Source organism: Varanus komodoensis, unplaced genomic scaffold (assembly GCF_004798865.1).
Source record: "Varanus komodoensis strain SLA01 unplaced genomic scaffold, ASM479886v1 scaffold13_1, whole genome shotgun sequence".
Lineage (NCBI taxonomy): Eukaryota > Metazoa > Chordata > Lepidosauria > Squamata > Varanidae > Varanus > Varanus komodoensis.
Genome location: NW_025335408.1, coordinates 8,452,970 through 8,467,895, shown reverse-complemented (window position 1 = coordinate 8,467,895; position 14,926 = coordinate 8,452,970). Strand labels below are relative to the sequence as shown.

Below are 14,926 nucleotides of genomic sequence, written 5' to 3'. Positions count from 1 at the left end.
ATAGGTGTACTTTGTTTAGTGTCACCTATGGTGCAGATTGGACAGATTTTGTAAAAGATAGCATTACTTTTAAAGAAACATACAATTTGACAAGCTATTGCATTTTAGGCTTCATTCTATTGCCATATTTTTCATCACACTCATTGTTTTCCAACTGTCACTAAATTGTTCATTTTCTTAGTCTGTTACATTTGTGGGCCTATTTACTGTTTATAAAGCAATATGCACTTACAGGTTTTGGAGATGGCTTGGGCTCTGAGGGTCGCATGTGCAAGTGGGTCATCATTGCCTGAAGACGTTCACGTTCTTTAGAAAGCTGTTAAAGAAAGAGTGGGATCAGAAGCATTTTAGAAATGACTAATGCAGCTATTTTATCTCATATGATACATCTTATCTTTGCAGACTGTTATAGGGTAATGGCTCCTGCATATGAAATCCTATGTCAGTAGAAACTTTTATATGAAGAAAGGCAACTTTGGCTTTTTGAAGGGTCGGGGGGTGGGGAGCCCATGCAGCTTTCTTCATGTTTAAAAGGTCATTGAAAACAAATAATACTTCATCTTTTTGTCAATAAGAGAATCGAGGTCACTATGGCCTCGACAATAACAAGTTACTAGGACCATAAATTAGATGGCCCATCGTGTCTCTTTAAAGTCCTGTGGACACTGTTAGCAATGGACTAGTGCCAACAGCTGTGAAGAGGTGAAGGGTCCTCACAGCACAGTGTCTGCTAGGATTGTCTGCACACTTCATCCTTTCCCACTGAGGTCCAGCTAGTGCCCCCTGCAATCTGCCATCATCAATCTAATTCAATAGAGTGACAGGGACCAGGCAGTGTGAAATGCTGAACTCTGCCACTAAGCCGACATCTACACTGTACTGGGTCTCATTACAACTGATGGACCTTACTTTTCTATCAGTCACACAAAAGGGAGAAAAAAGGACTCATAATTGGTCACCCAGCAAGCAGAAACCTCATTTGGCTTTTCATGTTAAAACAGAGTCTTTGTAAATGGTAAACAGTCCTTAAGAAATCCTTTAACATGCATCAGAAAATGTATCAGGGGTTCTCTGCAACCTCCCTTTTTGTTTTATTATAACAGATTTCATACCACTCAACAGAATTATATTTATAGTTCCAGATACTGATAACATCCAATTATCTAAAATATCAAAAATATTATCATGCACATTTTTTAAAAAGCACAAAAACATACAATGCACAAAGAAGTCTAAACCTTAAAAGCAGTATTCTGTGAAGGCTAATTTGAATAGCATGAAACAATTAATAAGGTTGTGGGAGTCATTTGATTAATTATTAATTTAAAAAATCCCACCAAATTTATCAAGTTCTGCGCTTTCATTTTCTGCTAGGTTCAATGCAGCGTGCTACTAAGTACAAAACAAAAATGCTTGTGGCATTTGCACATATATATTTTTAGATCTGTAGCCCACTTCTTCTTAAGGGCTTGGGCTAGTTCACTGAAGCAAACTCCGCAACACTAAAACATAAGAGAAATATTTCTCAATTTTTATTCAATTGTCATTGTTTCTCCCGCCCCCCTTTTTTTGCCAGAGATTTTTTAATGAAAAACATACGTAAGATAGGTGATAGAAGGTATTTTTTGCCAATGGGACCAGGTAACTGAATGTCTTGCCAAAGTCATTTGAATCTTTCTTGACTCTTGACTACTAAAGAGATTAGTAGACTCATCTCTTTTCTACTCCACAATATGGCAGTCATCTGCCTCCTTACCTGCACTAAAGTATGGATGAGCAATGGGAGGGTGACATGCAGCTTCCACTACCTTTTCCTAATGCCCCCCAAATTATAGTAATAAATGAAATAATGTTTTTGTGTAAAAAAAATGGTGTAAATAACATTAGATTTACTCAAAGGTTTGAGTAAACAAAACTGCATTCAGAGCAGCCATTCTGATCCATTTTTACCCTTGTGGTACTCGTAGACCCTACCAAGCACCAACAGTCAGAATTAGCTTGAAAGAAGCAGATTTTGATCTGCTGGCACCCTGTTTCTACCCTGGATGCTGTTTTTAATAGTCATTTTAATTTGTGGGAGGAAAACAGAGGGAGAGTAGTAGCTCATAGAGGGATGAACTGGGTGACAAAAATGGCCACTGGATCTCTTGAAGTTGCCCATCATTGCACTAATATTTATCAGTGATCAATCCCAGCTATGCTTTGGCTGACTACTGTGAAAGCTGATCTACATGAGGCACTCAAGAGGTGATGATAATATTATGTTTGGACTATGAGTAACTACATGACAAAAAGATTATCATGTTGAGAGCCACCAAAAAGGATCAATGAAGTCATTAGATGAATACTGTTGCATAAGCGCGCCTTCAAAAAAAGAGACAGCTCTGAAAATCCTACTCTTTATACCATAGTATTCATGGCTTTAACTCTTTCTCTCTTAACAAGATGTGTACCTAGGATGTGTTAGTGGACATAGTACAGCTATAAGACTCCTGCATGTTAACCTAATTGTTCACCATAACAACAAAGAGAGACATTTGAGTCGTGCTCATCTGCAGGATGCATGGAAGGGGACTACGTAGAGCACAGCTGTGAGGGCAGCATGTTGCTAGTGACAGATGAGTAGCCATGATAGGCTATCTGTGGTAATAAGTATATACATAATCACATACAAATGGATGGGTCTTTATGGAGGGTTGTTTTGTAGAATTTTGATAATTAGTATGTATCTAGGACTGAAGGGCTGGGCTGGGGTGGCATACTATTACATTTAACCCAATCCTATACCAAGTGTACCCTGTATTTAGTTATTGAAACCCATGATGGCATAGTCAGCTGAAGAAAAGGGAGAGTCTACAAAAGAAGGCTAAGCAAAACCTAACAAATCTATTGTGTGTGAACACTTAAACTTAAGCCCCATTGAACTCAGTGGAACTTATCTCTGAATAGACATGAATTGGACCGCATGGCCAATCAGCATAACAAAATGAAAATTTGGACACTTTAAATATTAACAGTCTATATAGAACACAATAAAAAGCAGAATATTTCCTCAGGGAAATCAGATATATCCAGAAGATGAGTATTTTCCCAAACCTGTATTTCTAATTGTTGAACCACCTGCATTTGCACCCGACACTGAGCAGTGCTTCTGTCATCCAATGCATGTTCATTATTAAGGTGCCTAGTAAGAGAATAAATAATAAAGAATACAACATTAGGTAACCTTCAGAATCTCAATATATGTTTGTTCTACAAACAGAATTTGCATTAATGGTAAGAGGGATTTTTTTGCCTACTGCAAAGGTGGTAATAGAAAATCCACTTCATATGGACAAACGATAGGCACAAAAGGACTGCCCTTGCATCCAGTGGCCCAAATTGCCAAATTACATGATGTGGCACAAGTCTTCTCCTTGCCAAGCCACTATAGAATGCCACTGGATGCACATAACAGCGTTTCTAGTTGTGGGAATGCATCACTAATTGCTGTGTAGAAAAGTGGGTGTTCTGTGTCTTGATTAGGCAAGGGATGCCACAAGAGACACACGAAAATGGGTCACAGTAATTGGGAACACGCTTCTTTTGCATTACAGCTCATTCTTTTTATTCTTAATTTGTAAGAACTGAGGGACTACAAAATGCCTAAATAAAAATTTGCATAATCATTTAACCACCGTCAGGGTTGGGCAACTTCTAGCCCTCCAAAGAAGAACCACAGTCGCTATATGGGAAAAAATCTAGAGGGCTACAAGTTGCCTACCCCTGCCCTACTTGAATTTGCCTCTCTTGCTAGTCACTTCAGGCAGGCCTAAAGCCATGAGTGCGGTTGCCAACTGATGACCTCTTTCTTTCACCTCCACCATTATGGAGCACGTTTTTTCCCTTGCTAAGTCATTGGATAATGCTAGCAATTATGAAATGGCTTCTTTGAACGGCATAAATTAGAATGTCCACTCTGTATCACAGATGCATTTCTCTAATGTGGCTGAATGTGGGGAAAAAAAAGTTGACTGAAATGAACAGTTGCAAAGCCAATGATAGTGAATTGCACAATAAGGTTTATTTTTTGGATTGCTTTGTTAAAAAGAGGGAACAAGAGAGAGAGAGAGAAGGGAAAAATCAAGAGAGGGAAAGAAAGAGAATGCACACAAAAGTGAAGGGGCAGTGAAGATGATTTTGAGTGGATTTGACGCTATCGAAAAGATCATGTATTATGCAACTGTATATTTAGTAATTAATCTTTCACTTTCAGGGGAGAACTCTTTACCCAATAAGAGCCTTGACTACATTTCCACTTTCTCGCCCAACCTGACCACCTTCATTTTATACAAAAAGTAACAAATGAAAAGTGCTCTATCACTTCCATCTGAATATGAGGTATCTGTACCTTGCTGTGTGTTCCTCGGAAGGATAAAGACTTTTACCAAATTGCGATTTCTCCCTAGAAAGTTATTTGAACAGGGCCTTTTTAAAGGATCTGAACTGGCCTTCTCTAAAAATGAAAAAAATGATTTTGGCTTGAAAAAGGTATGTTTACTTATTTTCTCAACCTTCTGGGTAAAATAATAATTTGCTTCTAAAAGCAGGTGTCATGCTTCAAGAACAACCAGCTGTGTAAAATAGTTTAAGGTTTTTCTTTTATTAATCATGGCCTAATGACTGATCCTGAAATTACAGTAAACAGATAGAAAGCTAATTGATATATTAATTTGCTGTGTGACACATCATAGAATTCTGGTCTGCACTTCACAGATATTTTAAACCATGTCTATGATTTATTATTGCAATTAAGATCTTAGCAGTTGGGAGGGTTAATTTGATACAAATCTAAATTATTCACAGATTTCCAAATAAATATGACATGGTAATTTGAATCCAATAAATATGGGGATTGGTTTTTAAGTAAGAATGAGTGAAACACACAGTCTGATGAACCACATGTATCAATGAGTAACTATTGCCCGAACATGCGATACACCATATATTTGTCTGTGCATATAGATTTTTGATGGATCTGTGACACTCGTTCCAAGTTATAAACATGTACTGATAAAAAACATACAGGTAGCTATACCCCTATTCAGCACATGCATGGCAGTGTTAGCAAAGCTAATTACAAAAATAGCAAATACTATCACTCCCATGAAAGACTTACTACATCAGAGTGAAACTAGATTAATAATCCCTATAACAACAATGTTTTGCACCTATTTTTCAGATTTTGTCTCTCTCATCAAAAAGAGTCTGCATCCCCTTAAAGAATATCACACTAGTCTCTCTAATTTGTCCTGTATTTCAGAAAAAAATGTGACCTGCTGTAAAATTTGTGCTAGCCTACGGCATCCATTTATTATATTGATAAGATACAAGCTGCAGAGGTGGACCCTAGCTTTCATGTGTTACAGTCTGCAGACACAGAGACATCAGGTTCTGAGGACAGAATGGAGGGGCAGGGTTGGGCATATAGCTTTGCAGTTTCAAGGTTATCTAACGAAGATTCTCAGGCACAGTGTAAGAACTAGCCTGCCTTGGAAAAGAAGGGAGACATTTCAGAGTGGGACACGGAGTATTGGGAAGGAGTTCCTTGACCCAGTCAGGAGATGGTGACCCTGAGGGCAGTCAGAAACTTTTTCTGAAAAGGAGGGAAGTTTCAATCTAGATTCCATTTTTTACATGGGGAGATATTTTTCCCACACCTTGGGGAGAGTGCTATTTTGGTTTGTACTGTCTGCAAAATGAGTGTGCTTCTCAAGTCTCATCTGAGTCTGCTGAAGAGGAAAGGAGAGTGGAAGAGACTTGCTCATGACACTCAGTATAGTGGATAGAACACTTGACTTGGAAAGAGAAGAACTGGGTTTAAATCTGCAGTCACCCCCTAACCTAACCGAACCGAACCTTACATGACAAGTAGGAAGTAGGTGCAATACTACCATGTGTAAGTAGCAAGACAATCCTTTGAAGTGCAAAAGTTTTATTGAAACTTAACAGATTACAGAGCATTATGAACTCTAAATAGCTTTCTTCCAAAGTTGGGAGTGAAGCCCATGTAGAGTTGAATCCAAACTTGAAAATTTCCTTGATTTCCTTTCAGTTAAGCTTCTGACTCTACCCTCAGGGTGGCTCTTGCTGCATGAAGGCAAGATGGCTGGAATGCTGAAGACCCATTTCTCCCTTACCGGAGCAAGGACTAGGTCTCACATATGCTCCCACTCCCATCCTGAAGACTTGCCGCCACTTCCAAAGTGGGCTGGTTCTCTCACTCTGCCTGAGAATCTTCACTAGGTAACATTGAAACTTCAAAGTCCTTGCTGTCCCCCCTGCCCCCACTCCTCCCCTGGTGGTCTGCGAATCAGACCACTCTATCTAAACAGTTCGCACTGGGGGAGAAACAAACCTTCTCTACATCACTGAGAAAGGCAACAGTCCCATCTCTATGAATTACTATCAGCTAAAAAGGGGGAAAATAAGGGTTGCCAGCAGGTATCTTGCTCCATACTTCTATTAAACCTTTATTTCAAATGCAGAAAAACAGATGACAGACATTAAGGCTGAAGAAGATACATGCTCCAACAGTTAGCTATAAGGTGACCAACTCTTTTACAGGCCTAGTTTCTCTTGATATCTTATCAATGTGTTCAAAACTCCTTTCGCACACATATTACATCTGAATGGGCTTAAGAACCAATTGGAGAGCAGGAAATTAGGTCAAAGAGTGAATATATCTGAATTCATTTGGGAAATATGGGAATAATATAACAAGTTTTACTTGTGGCTAGGGAAGCCCAGTCTACCAATAGTTCTCCAAATTACTTTGAGAGAGATTGTATGATACTAAATTTACAAGTAGATTCTGTGTGATTGGAAAAATATATTACTAAGCTTTTTGTTTTTTCCATAAGGATCAGTTATCTCTGCAATCGGTTAAGCTGTAATCGGGTTGCTCGCTACAACATACATCTAGAACAAATGAAACGGGGCAAATCAAAAGTAAAGAAATTGTATATTCAAGCTCCATATATCTCTCATGTATTATTTTGCTACATGTTACTACTACTGAACACCCTCAGGGCATTGGAGTGTTAGGATAGAATCCTTTATGTGTTTAGATGGCAAACACTCTTACAACTTCCAGCATGCCCCAACCATATAGGACATTTTTCCTGTCTAAATATGCATAGGATTGTACTCGTAAGACATTTTCCTTTGGAGACCTATAGATGTTAGTAGAATAGAAATGAGAAACAATGTTTTTAATTTTACTAATATATAGGTAATTTAATTTGTAAAACTTTAGTGTAAACAGTAGGCATGCATCCGCTAAGCAGACAGCCTGACCTAAGGGACTCTCAAAAACTAGAATCTCAGACCTCACTTCTAGAACATATGACATCCCAAATCAGAGAAGTGACTCTTGTTCAACAGTAAGAAATGTGTCGGCTTCCTGACATATAGGATTAAGAAGAAAGTGTTATGGACTGTCAGGCTGGGTTCTATTGCCTCTCATTTTTAGAAACTTAATACTGGGCTAAACAAATATCCATAAAATATGATCTGTATCTGTAGAAATATTCACTACAAGAATATAGTTTGATGAAACATTATCCAACACTCCCAAGTAGGAAAAATAGAGAACTCAGTAGGTTAGTTTTGGGAAGAACAAATTGGTGATCTTAAAACATTACTAGACTTTTATAAAGGGTATCTATATTGGTATAAAACAAAAAGTAACTTGCATCAAAGAAAGTTAGAGTAGATTTACTTTAAGTCAGATTTCCAGTGGACACCTAGTCATTTCAATTAGCCCCAGCAGAACTTTGTACTCTTGTCAGTCTCTGTTTAGAATCCCAGGACTAAAATAGCAAAATGCTAGAGCTGAGGGCAGAGGTACCTTGGCAGTGGTCTGTGGGGGAATTGAAACAGAATTTGTCTGAACTAAGTTCAGCTCCAGTCAGTATCATTCTGAGCCTCACTTTAATGAGTTCTCAAAAAAAGAAGAAAAATACCTAAAAATATTTTAACCAGATAGATTTGCTATTGTTACTTCTCATACAGCTAACTGAAGTCCAATGGAAATCTTTTACAATTATTTTAAAACAAAGGTGTATAATAGATTTAAATTAAGTGTCCTCACTTTGCTAAAGAAAACATTAAGAGAACTGTACAAAATGCTTAAATTAACTGGATGGTAGTACAAGATGCAACAGTTATCATCTGCTCCTTCAGTTATGGATTGTATTTAGACAGTCCTTAGTAAGTAGAAAATGATTTATTTCTCCTGTTATTTCAAAATGTACTTTCTCTACCATACCTGATACCTGTTAAGTTTTTATGCGATATTAACAAAAAATTACATATAAGAGTCCTGGATCTCTAAACACTGCACTGGCACATTGCTTCAAAGGTATTTTTACATGCAAAGAACACAGAATAGCAATTGAGAGAACACTTTAGAAACCACAAGATAGGATTGTGTACAGCCAAAAGCTTTCCAAGGAGTTGTATTCAGGATGAAATGGGGATGGTTGTTGAATTTTTAGTAAGGTGAGTGCTGAAAAAGTGAGAAATTTTATCACTCCTGATGAATTTTGACTCATGACATACAGCACCATGTTTTACAATTATGACTATATCATTAAATTTAACTTACATGTCCATTAAAATTAGCTACATATATGCACACTTCTTGTCCTCTTTTCTAATTTTGCACAATTCTGTCAATGAATTTTTCAAATGCAGTGCATTGTTTTCTGTGGCTTTTTGTATGTGCCTGATAGATCTGATGTTTCAACCTATAAGTTCATCCTCATGATCAAGGAGAAGGTGAATTCTTTCAGGTCATAACATCCTGCTCTGTAGCAGGAAAGAGCTAATTGTTGTTGTGTTTGGAAGTAGCCAGGGATTAATTCATTCATTCATTCCAGGAAACAAAGCATATGATCCAGTCAAAATGGGAAAAAAAATCTACAAAATGTTAATGCTGCATTTGACAAGACAATGAGGTGTGTGTGTGTGTGGGGGGGGTTTAAGAATTGAGGTGTGTACAACCCTTCTGTGGCAATGCATTGCCCAACTGTCACTGCTTAAAGCACATATGCAAATGCTTTATTTACGAAATGGTTTCCAGTTAAACTAGAGTGCTGCAAATTTTTGTAGCACTGCCTTCCACAACCTGTTGGCTTTCAGATGATTTGGACTTCAACTCCCACCAGCCCTAGTCTACATGGCCAATGGTCAGGAATGCTGTGAGTTTTTCAGGATGGTGGCAAGGCTGGGCACCTGCTGAAGGCAGGCCTATTGACAAGAGCACTCTGGACTTGCTCCTGTATGTCACCATGGCAAGCTGTTTGTTCATCTGCCTCTTTCTATGGCTCAGACAATGGTGGTGGTAAAGAGCAGTATTAGATGCCAATGCCTACCTGCACACTATTTTTCAGTCTGTCAAGCAAGCAAGTGGCAAGAATAATGAGAAAGATGAGAAGCAATAGCTGCACATGACAATGGCAGTAAAAGGTGAAGTAGAGGGCTCTCTGAAGGTATCTTGCCGAAGGGCCCTTAAATACCTGGAGCGGGCATTGGGAAACAGAGTTTAGAAAAAGCGGAAAATAAAGGCTGATGTAGTCCTCCAGACAAGCTGAAACAAGCTCTACTGCAGCCGAGCTAGTAAATTAACATGGGCACCTCTTGAACAGTGGCCACTTGGGGGAACATACTCTCCCCCTCCCATGCTTGGGGCAATGTTGGAACTTTTTTAGAGGGTTTGTGTTTGTGCTTTTTTTTTTTTTTTTACCTTTTATTTGCGTACATGAAAGGATGAGTCTTTATCCACATATTCACACAGGTAGCCCTTTAAAAAGAAAAAAGAGCAGTATGCCTCCTCTCCGGAAGTATGCTACCAATCAAGAACATTTTTCCTCTTTTTGTTAGTATCCCTTGGGAGCAAAATTGACAAGACCAGAAGATGCCTGCAATCTGGTTTAATCATTTTCACTACTATATTACATTGTATGGAACCAGAGCAAGCAGTGCAATCAGGAATGGGGGAGAGGATTTTCTCCTGCAATGTGAAGTTTCCCCAGTTACTATGCACTATGTCAGTACTATGCTAGCTAGCAGTGCTGGACTGACACAAACCACAGCAAACTTATGGGGAAAGACGCACCCACTGCTTTTGCTTTTGAGAAATGATTGCCCTGTATAAAAGTGAGGAGTAAAACCAGAAACAATACAACAGCTGAGAAAGATACTTTTTTTACCATGAATGCTATTGAGAAAGAGTAACCCAATGCTCCAATCTAACTCGACTGTGCACAGATCTCACTCTTAACCTGGTACTAAGCATTTGGTTAGTACCAAAAGGAAGCTGCCTAATACTGAATCATACTGTTGCTCCATCTTGCTCACTGCTGTCTACACTGAAGAATAGCAGCTGTTCAGGGTTTCAGGCAGCAATATTCTCCAGTCCTATCTGGAGACTCCGGGGATTAAATCTTTAGGCACACACATGCTTTGCCAATCCAGCCCCCTCCATACACATTGCTCTTGCAAGCAGTCAATGATTTTTAACTTTTTAAAAAAGCAGTTCCACCTGCATAACCGTGGCTTGTGGTAGCTACAAGCGAGAAAGGGCACATGCCGCCTCGAGTTGCACCAGCGTTCTCTATCCAACCATGGGCATATGTATAGAAGCCATCACCCATATGCCCCATGTTCTAGTTGGATCAGGGCATACATATGTTTACATTTTAGTTCTAATTCATCTTTGTATATTTAAAGAACTAAAAACCTGCAAAATGCTTGCATTTATGTGCTCCAGTCTTACAGAGACCTATTCAATTTATCTGTGCTGCTTTTATTAGGCTAGCAACTGTAGACTACAATAATAGTCAATGAGGTTTTGTCTTGATTGAATTTTTCAGTAGAACACAAAAGAACCTTGCCATTAAAATAGTCCTTTATTCTCCTGTATGAAGGCAAAAGGTTTTTAAAGTGTTGTGATGTTCAGTAATGAGCTTCTATCTAAATTATCATTGGTGACAAACTCACAAAGCACTTTGAGGACACATAGTTATGAAATGCCAGAGCTGCCACTTTCTTTCCTGTAATTATAGGCTAGCTTGCAGCCCTTCAATGATCATTTATAGAACAGCCTCCAGTGGATTACTGAGAACTTGAAAAACACATACATACCTCTGCCACATCTCCCTTCTCCTTTCCTTGCTATTGTTTACCAGTGATATGTAAAATAATGGGGCCTATTCATTTCCCTGTCTTAATTATGCCAATCAAAGTACAGAAATAGTGCTGGATATAACTACAATGCTAGAGGACTAAATAAATATGCTAGAAATTAACATGAAATTATGAATTCATGTATTTATGAGTATTTTACACTCAAATTATTCTCTTTTATGCTTTTACAACCGTCTCAGGTACATATTGCTGTTCAAAAATTCTCTATGATTTATAAATCAAGAATGAGATAATACTGAAAAATGAGAGGATTGGTGGATTTTCTCAGTCAGTGCCTAATTGCTGTTTCAAAATGCATATGCAAAGGGACATTTCATTAATCATTTAATCATGTCCCTTGCAGGAAGTTGGAACTAATGTTGCAAATACCCTTTTCATATGAATGCTCCATAATACTATCTTATGCATTTGATATATTGCATATGTCATAAATTATAGCTGCTTCAAAAAGAACCAAGTGGGTTGTTATCCCTGAAGATGCTTGTTACAAAACCTTTATTAAGTTTTTCCCCCCTCTGACTTATTGCTGGTTCTTTTTCACAGCTTCATTCTAGCCCCCAATAATGCTCTTTCTGATGGCAAAGGTCTGTAAATTACCCATGCAATCACCAACACCATTTCACAGACCTGTTCTACTTCTACTGGTCTGCTAACAAGGCGATTACACACAAATTACTGAATGCCTATGAAATATTTAAATGCATTCTACTCTACTATGCATTAATAAGAGCAAAGCAAGCGCTGGAATTCTGGTGAGCTCCAGTCCCTAATGTCCCTTAATGAGCCTCTTACTGTGACTGCAGTTCAAACAGAGAGGTGAAGAAAAAAATGCAAAGGGTGCCTTTAGAAAGGCAGCACTGAACAAACATTGTGCGAGCCAGTTCTAATTTATGGGTCACTTTATAGGTATATTGATTTTTGTTTTCGAAATGGAATAAATGATGTGGTCGACTGATGTTCTTTCAAAACTGCATGAATCTCTGTGTAAGCTGCCAGACTTGCACATGAAAAAATATAAATATGCAGTCATATTTCTAAGGAAACAATTAGGAAAACATTCTTCCCTGACTACATATATATTTGTGTGTGTGTGGGGAGAGTTGCGGGGGCGGGGGGGAACCCTCTTCCATTTATCTAATGTTTATTTTTTCTGGTTCTGCAGGCTTTAGGGAATAAATGGCACGTGCTAGATTATACTGAAATAATAGGAATTAGTAAACCGATTTTAACATTAATTTTTTTTTTTTTTTTTGGTGCAAAGTATGGCATTCCCAAAGACAGAATGAGGATTTGCTTTAAATCTTAAGATGTCAGAGACTGGTTCAGCAACATGTTTCACTTAGGCATCAGTGGTGTTTGATTTATTTTGCATCAAGCTTTAATGTTTAAACACTACGAGTTTAACTACAAAATGTGTTTGTATGTATGTCACTATTCAATGTATGTCACTATTCATTTAGTTGATTGTGTCAGATGTCTTAGTTTTGAAAGATGATGGCACTGTCACCCAAAGAAACAACATTCTGACAAGTTCAAAGAATGCTTTCTTGAGGTCATAATTTTGGAATCAGACTGCCTAGTGAAAGCCAAAGAAAATCTACACAATATGCAGAAGAGTGCATAACAACAATCTCTCTCTCGTTCTCTCTTTGTGTGTGCGTGGATTAAGAGAAAAAGTCATACGAAGTTTGATGCCTAATTAATTTATATTACTCTTTCTATTGCATCAAGTTGCTACCCTTTGAAGGCTCTGATAATAAAAGCAATCTTTCCTGTTGTAAGCAGCCCTATCTTCTTTGGTAGCATGATTTTTTTTCTCTCTACACTAACAATTCTGTCTCTATAGAGGAAAACATTGCCTGTCTTTGTACTGTAGATCATGTTTTGTTTTGCTGGCGTCTGCTGTATGCAGGTTAAAGAACGCTTGTCTGCTGGCTGGAATGCTATAGTATAAACCTTTTGATTTAAAGCTCTAAAAGTCAAATCCATCTACACTCAAACTGACTTAGGACCAATGGAATGATAATTAGTTTTGCAGACAAAATACACCAAAGTTTTGTCATATGTTATTACATCCTGACATTTATAAGACAGTAATGAAGAACTACTATTAAATGCTTTTAGTGATCTTCAGGGCTCCTTGCTTGGTGACCGGCAAAATGGTTAGCTTCTGTCAACACCTGTTTTATAGTAAAATTCCAAACAAATTCTTAAACATTTTTGGCAGTCTTTTAATCACTTTTCTTCATTGCTCAGTATTCTGTTCAATAATTGTTCTCTCTGCAGTTGTGCAATAATATTTTCTGACCAGACTTTAAATTTTGATGTTTTTCTTCTGCCAGAAAGAATTACTTGTACAGAATCGCTTTTGCTGAATGGCTCACATGCTCATGAGTTACCATAATGTTACACTCCTTTATCAAGACTGAAAATTACCCATCAGTTTCTTATGGCCAGGCTTCCCTAGGTACAAAATAACAAAAGCGTGGAAGTTTGTTTGATAACACTTTATGAGGAAGGCTAAACATGTTTGTTTGAAAATAACAGGCACACAAGATGGAATTTTGAGAATTCTAAACTTCTGTGTATACAGCACTATAATTACATTTATCATCAAAATACTGCCTACCAGAGCAAGAAAAATGGAAGTATAAAAACTTTTCATGGTTATAAGTTGTATTCTGCAAGCTATTCTTCACTTTAAAAAATGAAGCAAAGCCACTGTGTTTTCTGTCTTAATCCCCTTCTCAAATGTTTCAGCTCAGCTGTTTTTTGTTTATGGAAAAAAAATAAAAATACACACATGAAGGCATCAACTTCAACTGGTTTCTGAACATGTTAGAATTCTTGTTACAAGCATACTGTAGAAATGGACACTGGATTTGGTTAGCATTTCATGTAAATATTTAATTTCAGTACAGTATACTTGCATTAGCTTTATTAACAAGTACCACACTGTTTCAAGCCAGAACCTATAGCATTCTTGCAAAGATTAGACTAAGAGCAAGGCCCTGAAAACTACTGCCATTAGATCTGTCGTCCCCTATAAAGTTAATGGATTGGAAAAAAAAAAGCCATTCTTTGGGTCTAAAAGTTGAAGATGAATTGAAATAAAAGGTTTCTAAAATTAAAATGGGACTATTCTGTGTAAGCAAAAAAAGGTATGGGGTGGCTGGCTGAATAGCGACAAGGCTACTGTAACATGCTTTATAATTTAAAAGAGAAAGAAGCTGATAGTTTTTATATCTTTGAGTTTGTATATATGTCTAATGGAATACATACAACAGTGCTCACAACTTACATTTTTATTGGATTATAGCAAGTTTAACAGCTTCTGTGTGGAATACCCTCAGTCCATTAGGTGCTGAATACCCTCCCCACACCATAGATTTTGTAGCCCAAACAGGTAGTGGGTAGCAAGCACCTGACATGGAAGGGTACGTATGATTAAGGGATACAACTTTGGCAGGCCTGGGTTAGAGGACAGAAACTGGAAAGTCAAGTGCATATCTTGGTCTGAAACAAGAACAATCAGGATGTTCTCTTTAATGAGTCACACAGTTCAGCAAAAATGGGAACAATGGTAATCACAGAAGCACATTACTGTTAATCAAAATGTTTCTAGTGCCTGTGGATTAGAAAGCCAGAGACCTACTAAATAACTAGGAAAGCA

At 37.8% G+C, this 14,926-nt stretch overlaps 1 protein-coding gene across 19 annotated transcripts in view; it reads right to left on the bottom strand.

Annotated features, from left to right (window-relative positions):
- FOXP2 (forkhead box P2) overlaps positions 1–14,926 on the bottom strand; it is a 502,958-nt gene that overhangs the window by 41,634 nt on the left and 446,398 nt on the right. For 16 of the 19 annotated variants that reach the window (XM_044423000.1, XM_044423001.1, XM_044422999.1 and 13 more), the window contains 3 exons: positions 9,791–9,847; positions 3,097–3,184; positions 233–316 (listed from right to left, as the gene is read on the bottom strand). In XM_044423000.1, coding sequence (XP_044278935.1) covers positions 233–316; positions 3,097–3,184; positions 9,791–9,847 — 229 coding nt within the window. The remainder of the gene's footprint in view (positions 1–232; positions 317–3,096; positions 3,185–9,790; positions 9,848–14,926) is intronic. The other 3 variants (XM_044423005.1, XM_044423013.1, XM_044423016.1) reach the window with 1 other exon arrangement.